This window comes from Helianthus annuus, chromosome 10 (genome assembly GCF_002127325.2).
Source record: "Helianthus annuus cultivar XRQ/B chromosome 10, HanXRQr2.0-SUNRISE, whole genome shotgun sequence".
Lineage (NCBI taxonomy): Eukaryota > Viridiplantae > Streptophyta > Magnoliopsida > Asterales > Asteraceae > Helianthus > Helianthus annuus.
The window spans coordinates 124,052,730-124,069,861 of record NC_035442.2 but is presented as its reverse complement, the minus strand read 5'-3'; the positions used below and the strand labels follow the sequence as shown (position 1 = coordinate 124,069,861).

The window sequence follows — 17,132 nt, the reverse complement described above, 5'->3', positions numbered from 1 at the left end:
TGATTTTTATCAACTCTCAAAGCACTCAGTGGTCTAACATACTTTGTTTCAATGCTTTCCCAAGCTCTTAGATGGTTTGCCTGAACCCAATTCTCAAAACGATTCTTCCATCCATGGTACTCCTCAATTCCCATAAGTTTCGGGGGTTTTTGCAAAGTTCAGGTTTCGTTTTCTAAATTCATGTTTTCAACAATGGCAGCTAGAGTAGTCGAAGATGTAGCAAACACGTTATAGAACTCTTCTTCCATGATTCGGTAAAAATCCCTTTTCAAGCCGAATACCTTGTTCAAGCGGAATCAAACTTTCAACCAAAATCCTTTTTCAAGCGGAATACCCTCTTGAAGCGAAATCACCAGTTTGAAGCGGAATCAGCACACTTTGGAGCGGAATCATTGATTTCGCTTGAACTTTCAAGCGGAATATCAACTTTGATGCGGAAACAGACTATTTCAAGCGACATCACTGATTTCGCTTGAAAATCTCAAGCGGAATAACGACATTGAAGCGAAATCAGAAAGTGTTCGTTCAAGCGGAATTACCTTTTTAGTCCATTTTTACCACTTTTAATCCGAATTTTGGTCTGAAACTTTTAAGGGTTTTATTAAAACACTGTTTTACACAATATGTGAGAAAATGAGCTGATTTTAACCGTGAAAAGTTGTTAATTTTGAAAAGAAGGTGTAGAAAACATAAATTTTAAGCTGAATCGGTAAGAACTCCTCCTCCTGAGCTCTGATACCACTTGTAGGATCGTTTTGTGACCCAAACGAGTCGTTCAGAGGAGTTTTAATCTATTTCAGAGGCGGAAACAAAGAAATAGACTTCGAAACAGCTTGCAAATCACTTTAAACAGCTTTCTGATTGATATAACACTGATTACAATCACTGGACAAACCGGCAGCACCTCGGTATCCAAATCAAGAACTATTCCATATGATTTCGCTTGAAAGGTATATATAGAGATGAGATTCCTCTTGAAAATGCTTCAAGCGAAATAAGAATTGTTGTGATTCCGCTTGAAACTGTAAATTGACATTTCAAGCGAAATCAACTACTTCAAGCGAAATCACCTTTAATTCTATTTTCTCGAACAACGTGCCTTGATCTAACAATCTAGAACAAGACTCGATACAAGACGAAGTCGACAGATGTATGCACCAAAAATTCTGGTGGTCATGTTTTGAAGATGGATGATGATATCTCCTTTTCTAGATAGACTTCAACCGAGTATTTGTAGATTTTAGTCACACAGTTTGAATTTTCTTTTTTATATTGACTATCGATTAAAACCTAGACTTAAATCGATGTTTGAATTGAAATTTTCCTTTTTTGTCATCAATTAAATCGATGTTTCCCAATTTTGATTTGGGTTATGGCTGAATTGGTTGAAGAAAGGGGTTTGGGATAAGAGAAAGGGAAAAAAGTTTGCAGATGTGGGGTAAAGAGTTGAGATAATCAAACACTCTTTTTAGAGTAAATTATAAGTTTTGTCCTTTATGTTTACATCAAATTGCAGGCGCTGTCCTTTAGCGCAAAAGTTGACAAGTTTTGTCCTTAATGTTGTAAAATCTTGCACGTTACGTCCTTTAGGCCAAACCCAGTTAATTTTTTTGGTTAAGTTTGGTCACTTAAGGGTACTTTTGTCTTTTTTACCTATATATTTAATATTATTGTTATTAAAAAAATACTATTATTATTGCTATTATTTATATATATAAGTCATACAGATTCTCCTCTCCTCACTACTCTCTGCCTCTCTCTCTCTATCTCTAGTTCTCTACCACCATCAACCACTGCCTCAGCCGTTATCCACCACTGCAACCACCATCCCCACCGGCCACCCCTGCAACCACCATCCAACACCCCACTCTATCTCTATCTCTCTCTATACCCAACCACCACCGGTGCCACCAGCCACCACCGCCCCCACCCCACTTACCACCGCCACTGTCAACACCACTATCTACCACCTCCCCCACTCTCTCTCACTTCTCTCTCTCTCTCTCTCTCTCTCTCTAATAGACGATGACCATGACCAGTACCCGATTAGAATATTTAGCAAACATAAACCCACAATTGAAGCATATGATTTCTTCTCATCTAGGATATGTTTGGAGCGAATTTTGGTGGGTTGATGGCTGATGACCTTACACTTTACATTCTTCTTCAAAATCCCCAACCCAATTTGCAACATCATTCCCAAATCCCAATTATCAAACATTCATGCCCTAAAACAGGCCCACATCAAAAGATGTAATCTTGAGGTGAAAAGTGATCAAGATTCATGGAAGCATCATCTTTACAAGTTAATTCACCTGTGTGTTGTGGAAGAATTGCTTTAAGAGACAAAACCCATGTAAAGATTAAACCTTTTATTGGGTCTCACCCTTCAAGAAGAGCTAATTTGTGTTCTAAGGTAATTTTGATTGATTTCTTTTAATGGGTTTTGATGATTTGTTGTTAAGAATTGTGGATTTAGTTGTATGTGCTGTAATCATGTAATGTTGCTTTTTTGGTTTGGTTTTTGTGATGAAATGTTTGTGGGTTTTCGAGGCAGATCATTGCAAGTTCAGGTTAGTCATCGAGCTTCGATTTATATATACATTATTTATTGAGGTTTTAATGGTGAATTTGTTTACCAGAAAGAAGCATACAGAGTGATAAAAACTAAATTGCAGGTTTAAATCATTGAAGAAAGGAAAGTGTAAGGGTGAGGGAAATTACCATTTTACCCTCATGTGCATTGCACATGACAGTTTTTAACTGAGATTTCTAACTGGGTTTGGCCTAAAGGACGTAACGTGCAAGATTTTGCAACATTAAGGACAAAATTTGTCAACTTTTGCGCTAAAGGACAGCGCCTGCAATTTGGTGTAAACATAAAAGACAAAACTTTTAATTTACTCCTCTTTTTATTACACTCTGCAGACATTTGGTCCACCTCTTCTCATACAGACGTTTACAGATGTGGTCCATAGACTGCAGATCTTTTGTATTTGAGAAAACAAACACCACCTTAATCTTTATCTCTGTCTTAGAAACGCACATGGAAGAGTATAAACAAAAGACAACCTTATTTTTTTGGATTTTGAGAAATAAACTAAATTGTTTTAAATAGTAACAATTAATTAATATTCTAAACAGAGTCCATGTGTCCGACCAATTAACCGTTAACACCTAACAACCCTCTTGCCACGTAAGATACTATATCTTTCCCCAGCAAATCCATATGCCACGTGTACCAATAGAATTCAGAATTCCACGTCACCAACTCACCATCAATTCCCTTCCCCCCTTCTCTAGAACCATCATCCCATTTACCTCCATAATATTCACAACGACACCGTTTAAAGCCCCTAAAATTCTGCAAACATAAAATCAAATAGAAACTTCTTCTAGTATCATCATCATCTCCCCCCAATTGTAAATCAGATCATCATCATCAATGGCAATTAGGGTTTCAAATTACGTTTGCTTATTTGCTCTAGTCGTTCAATTTATCGCTTCAAATGCTTTGATCTCCACGCCTGACGTCAATCAGCATCATCCTAAAGCCATCGCGGTGAGTAATTTCAACAAATTCTATTGGTTTTAATAAAACTGGAGTTTCTTTTTTGCTTCAGATATTATACGTATGAATATGATTGATTGTTTTGGATATTCACGTTGTTTATTTTACGATGCCCTAAAAAATATGTAATTGTTGCTGAATGAATTTGGATCTGATTAATTAGTTGTTTGCTGGTGTTTATCTGCAGTTGTTTGATTTATTATTAGAAAATAGATGAAACCTTAAAAAACTAATTTAGAGGATTATAATTATTAGAAAGTTGATGAAACCTTAAAACAAACTAATCTAGAGGATTATAATTTTGGACCTGATATTAAACTTGTTTGTGATTATTGTGATTTTAGGTGTTACGGTAAAACTGATTATAGTATAGATTATGACTAGGAATATTGGATTTTAATAATTTCAACTATTTGTCGTTGGCCACCAACAACAGTCCCAACTTAAAAAATAACCACTGGCTGCAGTCCCAACTATTAACATATTGGCCACCAATGGACCCTGACTAACATAACCCTAATGCCGTTAGTCTCCGGTCGCCGGAAAAAAACGTTTTTGGCTGGAAAACTCCTTTTTGAGATTACTATAACAGTAATTAGAGTAGACCCCTTGTCTTAGCTTGAATGGTTATCTGAGCATTTGATCTGATTATTTAAGCGAACATGCGCGTGTAAGCGTTAGCTTTTATGTTGGTGGACTTTTCTGTGCACTCAGATTATGATAAAGATTGTCTATGCTTATGTTTATAATGTGTTAGGGTTTATAATGGTGTGTTCGTTTACTACATGTGTTTTAGGATTTGAAAGAAGCTATTGTCAAAGGATTAGGGCTTCAATCAGAGGAGCTTAAGATATCCGGTTTTGATTCACGAGACGCGTTAGTGGGTCGATCAGTGGCATATGAGTTTGATGTGGAAATTGATGATAAAGTTCTTCCATTTAAGCTTTTGGAAGACGTGCATAGATGGGAATATGTGGATTTACCTATTTTCCGAGTGGAGGACCAGGCAAGAAGCACCGGTGACGAGAAAGGGCTAATAAAGAAGAAGGTTACAGGTGAAAGGTTGCCTGTTTTGGCCCCGTTTCAGCTCGCAGGTCCCATGGAGCTCTGGATTCAGGATGCCAAAGACATGAGACTTTCTTTACCTGTAAGTTTATTTTCTGTTTATGGCGTTTTATTTTCTTCATATAGCTCAATACATGGCAATTTTTCTGCATGATTGATACGGTTATTTAGTGTTACCATGGCGATTTTTGATAACCACATTTACCTATTATATGTGTTTGATGTTGTATAGTAATGCTAGATACTGAATAGATATTTAACCACAAGCGTGTTAGTTCTTTATCCATTTTTACGTATATCTAGATTTGATTTAATAATAAGAGTAAAATGCCATTTTCGACCCTGAGGGTTGACCAGTTTTGCGACTCTTGTCCAAAGGTTTGTTTTTTCGCATCCGGATCCAAAAGGTTTGAAATCTTGCCATTTTCATCTGGCTCGTTAACTCCATCCATTTTTCTCTGTTAAGTCGGGGGTATTTTCGTCTTTTTGTCAACTTAAAGGGCACTTTGGTATTTTAAATACTTGTACTTTATGCTAAAATCTTGTACATAAAGTGAAAAAGATCGAATTGCCCTTCACGTTAACAAAAAAGTCAAAAATACCCCTGACTTAACGGAGGAAAATGAATGGAGTTAACGAGCTGGATGAAAATGGCAAGATTTCAAACCTTTTGAATCTAGATGCGGAAAAACAAACCTTTGGGCGAAAGTTTCAAAATTGGCCAAACCTCAAGGATGAAAATGACATTTTACTCTCCTAATAAAATCGTGTTTTTACTTATATAAAGATTTGATTCAATTGTATGCAGCATGACGTTGATGCTGGTGAGCTAAGGAAAGTAATCCTGTCTGATGGTGCGGTGGTGACCGTCAAGGGTGCACGGTCTGTCAGCTTACGCCACCCAGTCGAGCTTCCGCTTCCGTTAAACAAGAGCCAAAACGGCTTTGCTTCCGGTCTCCTAACCCTAGCCGAACGTCTTCGACACGCTTCCACCTCCCAAAACCAACTCCTCTCTCTCCGTATTGTGGGCCCCACATCTCTCACATCCCCGACCCCGTCATCACCCTCTTCCAAAAACAAGCTCAAGCTGAAACGCCTGGCTCCTGGCCTCGTTCAGTTATCCTCGGTTTCAAAAACCGCACTCTCAACCATTGATCTTGAAGGAGAAGCCCCGACTCTTCTCACCCCTGACCAGTTCACCACATTCTGGCCGGTTACATCTGTCAACGGGTCACACTCAAACTTACTCGGTTTAGAGAGGCTGCTCGGTTCGGTTTTAGGTTCAAAAGCCAGTAAAGAGGGGTCGTTCAAGTTATTGAAAGCAGATGTGTCGGCTCATACGTTTGTTAAGATGGGATTTAGGGTTGAGAGGAAGCTGACCGGAGATCTGTCTGAATTTGGTCAGCTGCCCGAGTGGCGAACGAAGCCTGAAACCGTGAAAATGCACTTTGAGGTGTTGGCTAAGGTGGACGGTGACAAGTTTGTACCCGAGAGGATTATGCAGGTTAATCCTGTTCCTGTGGAACATACCATAGCACCGAGTGTTGCTACCGGAAATACAAGTATGTCAAAGGTGCCTGTTATTTATACTCCTTTTAGTCCATTCTCATTGTAAAGTTTCTATATGTGATGGATCATATATTAAACAAATCCTCTTGCTTATCGTTCTCGGCTTTTAAAAGTTATATATACAAATACCTTATGATATGATCTTAACTGTTCTAGTCTTTTTAACATCGTACAAACAAATCACGAGGACATCACTCATATATAACTGGATGTCGATACATGTTGAAATCCGTGTATACTAAATATATGTAACGTTTTCATATATGAAGTGAGGTAAATCCAACCTAAATAAGTGTGTTGTGATTCGTGATAAAAGTTTAAAGTTGGTCATAGTGGTTCGTATACCTCACTTCATATATGAAAACCGTTACATTTATTTAGTATACGCGGATTTCAACATGTATCGACATCCAGTTATATATGAGTGATGTGTTGGTGATAATTTAAATAATAAAGATTGCTTTAAGTACTATCATTTTCGTCGAACAAGATAGGCCATGTCGCGCCTGTTCATGCTACTGTCTACCGAACCATACTTTGTCTCTAGAATCATTGGACTTTTACATGATCAGAAATGTATTAAAACTTTGATTATGGTAATAATTGTTGTTGAATAGAGCTAAGGTCGATTCAATTGGAGCTTTTAAATGATCACGAGTAGCTCATGAGCTGCTAGGCTCGTTTACACCCTTAGATACAGTTAATTTGTTAAATGAATTAATAAAATTAGTTAACTAATTCAATAATATATAAACCGGTAGAACTAGATACCAAACATGTTAACTTTAGACTTTAATAGCAAGATGTGTGTGTGTTTCTGAAGGCATAAAACCCCAAATTATGGAGCAGTTATCAGCGTGGGCCTGGATTGATTTATACAAACCCAAATTAAGATCATAAATCAATTTCTTATTTGAATTATCATAAATGGAATTAAAAAACGAATTGTTAAATGTTGATTAATAAAATTATTTTTACAATTTGTTGGGAGAAAGTATCACCTAACAATATTGTTTTGTCTGCTCATTGTTTAGAAAATGACTTCGCCAGCTTTGTTGAGTGAACAAATAATAAAAACAAGTTAGGAAAAGGTATATAATGCTGGTAATCGGGTCTTGATGACGTCGGTGATCAACTCAGGAAACAACATTGGCGGAGCTTAATCGAAAACTCAGTGGGGTCCAGATTCTCAAAATCTAAATCGGTGGGTCGTAAAAAATCCAACATTTTACACTAACAAAAGAAATTTCGGAAATTTCCAGTAAAATTAACATTACGAGCGAAAAATCGGAGGGCCAGGGGTGCTTCGCCAGTGGGAAACAACATGTAAAGAACACGTTATAAGGTAATCTTAAGCCAGATTCTTTGACGATCAAGTCAATATAGTGCATGATGATATTGTAAAAAGAAAAAAAAACTCTGTACATCATTTAATATGTGTATGTGTGCAAGGTATGCTAATGTAAAGAAACAGGTGACCTTCTGGTTGTCGAAATCATAAAAAATATTGCGAAAATGTTGGGGTCTTTGGAAGAAAACATAAGTGGTATCCTTTGAATTATCGTCGGTTGAGAAGAAAACATTATTTATAGAAAAGCATCAGTTTATGAATTTAGTTAAGGGAAATGTAAATTTTAGAGGAAAATTAGATTTCAAGAATTCTTAACTTTGACATATTGGCTGACAACGGTCCGAATTAAAGAAATGTTTTATGATAGTCTCAATTCTAACATGTTTTTTCCTCAACAAGCTCATACTAACTTGACACACATTATGTCATTGCCACCAACATCTGAATAAACGAGTGAAAAAACTCATTTATCACTATTCCAAGAAGATATGGTCTTTAGAGTGGTTGTCATGATATATAACGAGGAAGTCGTAATCTAATGAGTTGAAACTACTACCCATATTTAATCCCAAGTGTTGAGCCTAATCCAAAATATACGTATGAGTTGAAACTACTACCCATATTTAATCCCAAGTGTTAAGCCTAATCCAAAATATACGTATTTAACAAACAAAGTCGAGTTAAAAACAAAGATTTTGTTTATCATATAAAGCATTCAAGATTGTATGCCATGATAAGGTAAGTTGTTGCGTAACAAAACATTATTTTATGTTCAAAATCAATCCTTTAGATATGATTCCAATCTGCCAATGATGTGGTGGTGGAGTTGTAAGGGAGAGATTTGGTGTTCTAAGGGACTCAATTTCGATTCCTGCTCTCCCCATCAGTGGCGAAGCTTGACCCGAATAACGGGGGGTCGAAAACGTATATACCAAAAAATTTCTATAGAACGGGGGGGGGGGGGGGGTCGAAAACGTGTGTACCAAAAAATTTCTATACGAAAACTACTTATATAACACTAATGAGCGAAAAGTTCGGGGGGTCGGGCGCCCCTCCCCGCCCCTTCCATACTTCGCCAATGCTCCCCATTATTTTCTGCGACACCTGGTGATGATGGGAGACTAGGCGAGTAGGCGTAGATCGCTAGTTTGATTCTTGAGCTGAGCGGGTTTTACCTCACCGTATACTGTCGTGTCTTCGGGTGAGTGTTCACGGACTTCGGCCCTAGGTGAGGGTTTTCCACGGTTCGGAGGCGAGTGTATCCTGATGTGGCGAATTTCGCCAGTAGCCCATTTAAAGGATTCGTTTGCCGTTTAAAAAAAATATGATTCCAATTAGTTAATTGCAAATTCGTCAAACTATATTATACTATACGCATTATTAAAACATGAAATTAAATAATTAGATGTTGATTGATGAAGATATGCAAATAAACAAATAACAAAATATTACTTTTCTTTGAACGAATAACAAAGCACTACCAAACAACATGTTTTTGTTTCTTTTCAAATTTTTATCACTCTCTTATGTTAATGCAAGTTTGGTTAACCATTTAAAAACAGAAAGAAAACTAAAGGAGAAGGCTCCATGAAGTTGTGTTGCATGGATCCATTTTATAGAACCCAAATTCCGTATTGGCGTATGTAAACCAGACCGCCCACGTGCTTGGGTTCCGTCAACACTGGACGGTGATTTTCCAATAATAATACCAAAAACCTATATATCAAAGCTCACCTTCTGGTATATAAAACTGTCCCCCACTTCACTTCCACACTTCCACCCACATATTTTGACCCAAAATTAAACACACCAACTTTGATACTTTCTCACATCTTTTTCCGGCCATCGGGATGTCGCCGGCATCAATCTCCAGTACCCACATCCTCCTCCTATCTCTAACCATCATCATCATCATGATCATCCCCTCATCCTCCCAATCTAACCCACTTCAAATCCTCCTCAAATTCAAAACAAATTTATCAAACTCAAACACAAAAATTTTCACATCATGGACTGAACACAACCCGGTTTGTAACTTCACCGGAATCGTCTGCGACCGCGCGAACAATGTCAAAGAGATCAATCTTTCGGAACAGCGACTCGTGGGAACAGTTGACTTCGGTTTAACTTGTTCTCTCAAGTCGCTTCAAAAAGTCTCACTTGGATCAAATCTTTTGCATGGAACTATTAGTTCCAACTTATCACACTGCACAAGTTTGAAGCATCTTGGTCTCGAAAACAACTCTTTCACTGGACAATTCCCATGGAAATCACTTGTTAAACTAACTAGTTTAACTCACTTGAGCTTAGGAGATAACCCTTTTGATATATCTCCATTTCCTTTGGAGATATTAAACCTCAGGATGCTGCAGACGCTTTATCTGACAAACTGCAGCATTGAGGGTACTATCCCTGAGGATATCAGAAAGCTCGAGTCGTTACAACGACTCGAGCTTTCTGATAACTTCCTGGTTGGGGAAATCCCAACAGGGATTACGAAACTCGTTAATTTACAAGTGCTCGAGCTTTATGATAATCGTTTGTCTGGGATTTTCCCGACTGGGTTTGGAAACCTGCCCATGCTTTCGAAACTCGATGTTTCGAATAACAGTTTGGAAGGTGATCTTTCTGAGTTAAGAAGTTTGAGAAGTATAACATCTTTACAACTGTTTGAGAATAATTTTTCTGGTGAAATTCCGGTGGAGTTTGGAGAATTCAGGTTGTTACAACAGTTTTCAATATACAATAACAGGTTCACCGGAGAACTGCCGGAGAAGATAGGATCATGGGCGGATTTCGAATACATTGATGTATCGGAAAACTTCTTAACGGGTAAAATCCCACCGGATATGTGTAAAAATGGGAAGATTTATGATATTTTGATGCTGCAAAACAATTTCACTGGTGGGTTGCCGGAGAATTATGCGAATTGTTCGTCGTTGGAACGATTGCGAGTGAGCAATAACTCGCTATCGGGTAGAATACCGGTTGGGATTTGGAGTTTGCCGCGGTTAAAACTGATTGATCTTGCCATGAATCAGTTTGAGGGTCCGGTGACGGGTAATATTGGTGAAGCAAAGTCGTTAGCACAGCTTTTTGTATCGAACAATCGGCTTTCGGGTGAGCTACCGGAGGAGATATCGAACGTTTCGTCTTTGGTGGAAATGGAATTGATGTATAATCAGTTTTCCGGTGGGATTCCGGTGAGAATTGGTGAGTTGAAGAGCCTAAACAGTCTGCATTTGGAAGGTAATTTGTTTTCCGGTGGGATTCCGCAATCTATTGGTTCATGTGTTTCTTTAAATGATATAAACCTCGCCGGAAATTCACTCTCCGGGGACATTCCGGCTAGTCTGGGTTCGTTACGGGGTTTAAACTCATTAAATGTGTCCGACAACAAACTTTCCGGTGTAATTCCGGCAAGTTTGTCGTCGTTGAAGTTGAGCCTTATTGATTTGTCGAACAATATGTTGGTTGGGCGGGTGCCGGAGTCTTTATTGGCGGAGGCGTATGATGGTAGTTTTGCCGGGAATCCAGGGTTGTGTGCCGATAATGGTAAAAGTCTCCGACAGTGTTCATCGGTTTCCCATCGCTCTAGCGGGTTAGGAGTTGCGAAGTATTGCTTCATCGCGGGTGCATTCATGTTGGTGTTTTCGGTAGCATGCTTTGTCCTCGTAAAGTCGAGGGCGAAAGATTGCGACAATCTAACGAATCGAGGTTTTTCGTGGGATATGAAACAGTTTCATGTCATTAGTTTCGATGAAGGTGAGATACTCGGATCTCTCATACCGCGCAATTTGATTGGAAAAGGTGGCTCGGGTAATGTCTATAAAGTCGAATTAGGGTGTGGGAAGAAGTTGGCCGTTAAACATATGTGGAGGTCGGGTCTAGACTCCGGTGATCCTAGAAGTTACTCGAGTAGTGCAACGATATTACCAAAAAAGAAATGCCGGTGGCCGGAGTATGATGCCGAAGTGGCCACTTTAAGTTCGATTCGACATGTAAATGTGGTGAAGTTGTATTGTAGCATTACTAATGACGACTCGAATCTACTTGTTTACGAGTACATGCCTAATGGTAGTTTATGGGATCGATTACATACATATAAAAAGGCTGAAATGGATTGGAATGTCCGATACAAGATTGCGATGGGGGCCGCAAAGGGACTAGAGTACCTACATCACGGGTGTGATCGACCCGTGATACACCGAGATGTGAAATCGAGTAATATTTTATTAGATGAGGAAATGAAGCCGAAAATAGCTGATTTTGGGCTTGCAAAGATTATGCAAACAAATAAGGTCACAAATTCTTCGCACGTTATAGCGGGAACATATGGTTACATCGCCCCCGGTAAGTCTCTACCCCTCAAGCATCTTTTTCTTGACAATATTTTGTTATAGTTGAATAATTGTGTGCCTGTAAACTTGTAGAATACGGATACACTTTCAATGTGACCGAGAAAAGTGACATCTATAGCTTTGGAGTTGTGCTAATGGAGCTCGTAACCAGGAGAAAGCCAGTGGAACCCGAGTTCGGTGAAAATAAAGATATCGTGCGTTGGGTTCATGATGAGATGAGGAACAAGGAAGACATGATTGGGTTAGTTGACCCGAATATTTCAGACGAGTCCAAAAGAGACGCAAGTAAAGTATTGACCATTGCAATACGTTGCACCATGCAGTTCCCTGCACAAAGACCGTCGATGAAAACCGTCGTGCAAATGTTGGAACACATTGAGCCTCGTTCACCTATCGATATAGTCATCGGCGATATTGTCAAGGACTAAATTTTGTATACCCGAAACAATAAATTTTTGTAAATGTCACGTGTTAGAGAATTAGAACTCATTAGCTATGAACATGTTTATAATGATTATTTGCTTATTATTAATCCCTATAAAAAGGTTGATTATGTTAGTCATGGTTTATCAGTTTCTGTCACTGGTTTATAATGAAGGACTTCTTTAGATTATATCTTGTCTTTTTTTGTCAAGTAGAATAAGAAAGCAATGAACTTATTCAAACATTTTATTAAAAGTTAAGTGAATAAAATCTCAAGAAAAGTCAATACTATACAAGTGTCTTTGTACTGTTTTTGTTTTTGTTTTTATATATACCATTCAACCTAACATACAGTGACATAATTCTTTGACTAGTATGAACTACGAAGGATAGACGAAATCAGGTAACGTTGTCGGTTACTCGGTTTGGTTGGCTCTTCAAATCAGAAGTATTATATTGTCGGTTCGGTTCAGTAACGGCTGGGTCGGATCGGGACGTTTCACGTCACGTTGGGCCAGATCGAGACGCTTCGGGTCGGTAACGGGCTGGGTCACATCAAGCCGTTTCAGGTCGTTAACGGGTCGGGACGTTTCGGATCATTAACAGATTGGGTCGGGTCAAGACGTTTGGGGCCGTTAACGGGCCGTGTCGAATCGAGACGTTTCGGGTTGTTAACGGGTCGGAACGTTTCAGGTTGTTAACGGGTCGCTCAGTTCGAGACGTTTCAAGTTGCTAACTGGCTGGGTCGGGTTGAGTCAAGAATTCCGGGTCAGTAACGGGTCGGGTTAGGTCATTAACGGGTCCGGTCGAGACGTTTCGAGTCATTAACGGGTTGGGGGCCTAATTAAGACGTTAACGGGTTGAGTCGTTTCGGGTCGTTAATGGGCCTAGTCGGTTTGATACGTTTTGGGTTGTTAACGGCTTGGGCCATGTTGAGACGTTTCGGGTCGTTAAGACATGTCCAATCGACGCTGGGTCGGGTCACTCGAAACGTTGCGGGCCGGCGCGGACTAGTCGAGTCGAATTGTTGCGTATGTGGCGAGCAGGTGGGGACGTCACGGGTCGGCGGCGGGCCAGGTCGGGGCGTCACGGTTTGGCGACAGAGCAGTTCGGGTTGAGACGTTTTAGACATGGTTGACCGGGCGAAGATTCCAATGACTTACTTGAATTCCTTCAAAATTTGGAAGGATTTTGAATTCCTTTATATTAAGAAATTTGAAGGAATTCATTTGCAATTCCAATTCTAATTACTTTGTTAACCGATCACGATGAAAAGTCGAATTAAGATTCCAATTCCTTCCTTTGTTGAAACGAACAACATAAGAAATAGAATCTAAATTTCAAATCCATCCAGATTTCATTCTATTCTGTGAAACGAAAACTATATTTGTGGGGCATTAAGCTGCATAATTTGTTTATTTACTATTGAGATCTTTAGTAAATCCATACAAAATTACCGATGGCTCATTTCCTTGTGTCGGTCTGTCGGGACATTTTATTGTGCTTGGCCCTTTAAGGTCCTGATAAACCGATATCGTCCGGACACAGGACTTGTTTATAGTTATTATCTGCTAATTGGTAATTATTACAGAAGACTGATTATGTTAATCATAGTTTTATATATATATTTTTTTGTCACTGGTTGATGGTTAAGGACTTTAATTATTTAGAGTTTGTAGGAATGCTTCTCCAAGCATCAGTAGACGATGAAGCAAATAGCAACTTTTGTCGATTTATAACGTCAGATTCGGGTCCTTGTAATATTTAATGGTATGCAACGATAGTACACGACGTGCTTCATGATTCTTGATGACGGTTATTCTTGATGTACCGTGATATGGCGTGACATGCATTTTCTATAAGCTTCATGATGATAATTATTTTCCTCTATTAACTTTGTTTGTTAATTGTTAACTTAATGTATGTCTTTATTCTAGCAATAGGGGTGCAAACGAGCCGAGCGGCTCGCGAGCTACTCGAGATCGGCTCAAGAAAAAGCTCGAAACGAGCCGAGCTTGAGCCTCAAAACAAAGCTCGTTTGTTTATCGAGCCCGAGCTCGAGCCTTGCATGTGATGCTCGTTAGGCTCGTCGAGCCTTATCGAGCGAGCCTTAGTGTAAACGAGCCAAGTCGAGACAAGCTTATTTAAACTTGTTTACAAGCGGATCTCGAACCTAAAAATAAGCTTATTTAGTAAACGAGCCCGTGCCCGAGCTTCACTTATCGAGCTCACGAGCCTAAAAAGTATATTATTTATATTATTTTTATTTAATATACTAATTAATAGATATTAAACGAGCCGAGCCCGAGTCGAGCTCGAGCTTGAGAAAACACAAACGAGCCGAGCTCGAGCTTTGAAAACAAAGCTCGAATCGAGCCGAGCTCTCATAAGTTAATCGAGCTCGAGCTCGAGCCTGGTCGAGCTCGGGCTCGGCTCGTTTGGACCCCTAATAATAAAGATTGCTTTAAGTATTATATCATTATTTGTTAAAATGTAATGCATTACATTTATCCATTCTTATTAATTCATACATTAATCATGTAATTTATTTATTGGGCTTGTTACATTTGGCTGTTGGGCCTGGTTGTTACTGAACGGAAATATATGGGCTTATTGTTATTGGTCTTTGGTTGTTACAACTGATTATGTTCCATTCTTGAGTTCACGTTATTGTTCAGGGTTATAAATGAATCATTCCAGGGGGTTCAATGGTCAATGCGTATACTTATGGGCTGAAGTGTAACTTCAAAAGTTACATCCTATAAGTTTGTTCAGTGTGCAGCTAGGGTTCCAGAACCTTCATTATTTGTTACGCTTCTTCTCTCTCGTTTCCTCTATGTTGGTGATCGATCTGGTGAAGCTTCATTGAAGATTTGTGCAGATCTTGTATTAGTGATCTTCTATCTTGTTCATAGATCTTGTGGATCTTCATATTTTGGTTGTATCTTTCCTTTTAATCAACTGATTATTATCAGTTGATTGCGTATTGTTTGTACAGTTCATTTAGATCTTACACTTTGTAAGATCAAGGGCGGTTTGGGCGTTTTTGGGTTGGCTAAGAAATAAAAACTTTTCGTCACTGTTTTGCCACTACTTCTGGTGTTGTGATTCTGTTTGTCTTGATTTACTGTTGTTCATACCATTTTTACATGGTATCAGAGCATAATCGCTCCTGATCTGTTGTTTCCACTGTTCGTTACTGATTTGTTTGTTATTGTTGTGTTTAGGTTCGCTCCTGGTGTTCTAGGGTTTGCGAATCATTCTGGTGTTGGTTTAGATCGACTTGATCTTGGGAGTATTTGTTCCGATCTGTGCGTTGAAACCCTAACTTAGGGTTTCCTGTTTCGTGTGAGGGTTCCTTATTCTGCTGGATCTTCACTCTGCGTTGGTCTCTAAAACCCTTGAAGGTTTTAGGGCAAACTAACCGGTAGTGATATTTGGTTTTCTGCATAGCAGATATTGTAGTTCTCGAAAACTACAGATCTGATATTTGTTGTGGCTTGTGCACCCTCTGTAAGATCATTCCTGTCTCTATATCTTGTTCTTATATTTTTTTTTGCATCATATTAATCTGAGTCTAGGCATTCTGTTTACCGGACTAGTCGGGCCGGCCTTGATCGAGTCTTCGTGTTAATTGTGCATAGTCCTTTCTGTTTGGTTGTTTTATTGTTTGTCTGTTCTGATTTTTGTGTTCAATTTTTTTTCACCTGTTTGTGTGTTTAGGGTTGCTAGGGTTAGTTTCGGCTCCTGAGTAAAGGCTTGTCCAGGCACCTGTGAGTGATGAACCTGGAATCTGGTCCCTGACTCAGCTTCGCCTTAGGTTTTTTGTCTGTTCTATCTGGTTCTTTGTGTGTTATCTGTTGATAACTGCTGTTTGTCTTTGCTTTCTGTTGTGTATTTTGTGCATTTGTTATCATGGGTGACAGTGAAGGTACTTCACAGACTTTGATTAGTAAACTTGATATAGGAGATCCATTGTACTTACATCCTAGTGACTCTAGTAGTTTGACCATTGTTAGCATCAAACTTAAAGGAACTGATAACTATGTTGTGTGGTCTAGTGCTATGAAGTTGGCTTTAGAAGCAAAAAATAAATATGGTTTTATAGATGGAAAAGTTGAAAAACCTAAAGATAATGTTGTTTTGGCAACCCAATGGGATAGATGCAACTTTGTCGTATTAACTTGGTTATTAAACTCAATTTCTGAAGAACTTTTTCTTGGTCAAGTGTTTTCTAAGTTAGCTTCTGAAGTCTGGACTGATTTAAAAGAGTCATTTTATAAGGTTAATGGTTCTGTTGTCTATGACTTGTATAAAAAGATCAATTGCATTTCACAAAATGGTAGCACTGTGGCTGAGTATTATAACAGGCTGACAACAATGTGGAAGCAGTTTGATGCTATGCTTCATCTGCCTTCATGTTCTTGTCAAGCTGCAAAAGATTATAATGATTTTTCAACACTTATAAAACTAATACAGTTTCTCATGGGTCTTGATGATGTATATCAGCCTGTGAGAACCAATATTTTGACAAGACAACCATTTCCTTCTGTTAAAGTGGCCTTCTCTATTGTATCTAGGGAAGAGTCACATAGGTTATCTAGTAATGGATCTAAAAATCAGAGTGTTTCATTTATCTCTAAGGCTAGCCAAGGTTTTGATAGTAAAAGGAGACCAATGTGACACTCGAGGTTTTTCCGAACGATCACCTTGTAATATTTCGTGTGTATATAAATATTATTAAATGAAAACGTGACCTTTGTGCATGATAGGTGATGAATGTATGTATTAT

General features: G+C 38.7%; 3 protein-coding genes across 3 annotated transcripts; all 3 read left to right on the top strand.

Moving 5' to 3' along the window:
- Positions 1-3,321: 3,321 nt before the first annotated feature.
- On the top strand, positions 3,322-6,346 carry LOC110884804. Its single transcript, XM_022132517.2, has 3 exons — positions 3,322-3,562; positions 4,368-4,718; positions 5,445-6,346. Exons 1-3 carry the CDS (start codon positions 3,446-3,448, stop codon positions 6,249-6,251), a joined length of 1,275 nt encoding a protein of 424 aa, XP_021988209.1. The 5' UTR covers positions 3,322-3,445; the 3' UTR covers positions 6,252-6,346.
- A 2,962-nt stretch (positions 6,347-9,308) lies between these two features.
- LOC110884805 (receptor-like protein kinase 7) lies at positions 9,309-12,484 on the top strand. Its single transcript, XM_022132518.2, has 2 exons — positions 9,309-11,909; positions 11,990-12,484. The coding sequence occupies exons 1-2, from the start codon at positions 9,407-9,409 to the stop codon at positions 12,343-12,345; spliced, it is 2,859 nt and encodes a 952-aa protein (XP_021988210.1). The 5' UTR covers positions 9,309-9,406; the 3' UTR covers positions 12,346-12,484.
- A 3,771-nt stretch (positions 12,485-16,255) lies between these two features.
- LOC110881416 lies at positions 16,256-17,023 on the top strand. Its single transcript, XM_022129685.1, has one exon. It carries the CDS (start codon positions 16,256-16,258, stop codon positions 17,021-17,023), a length of 768 nt encoding a protein of 255 aa, XP_021985377.1.
- The last annotated feature ends 109 nt before the right edge of the window (positions 17,024-17,132 follow it).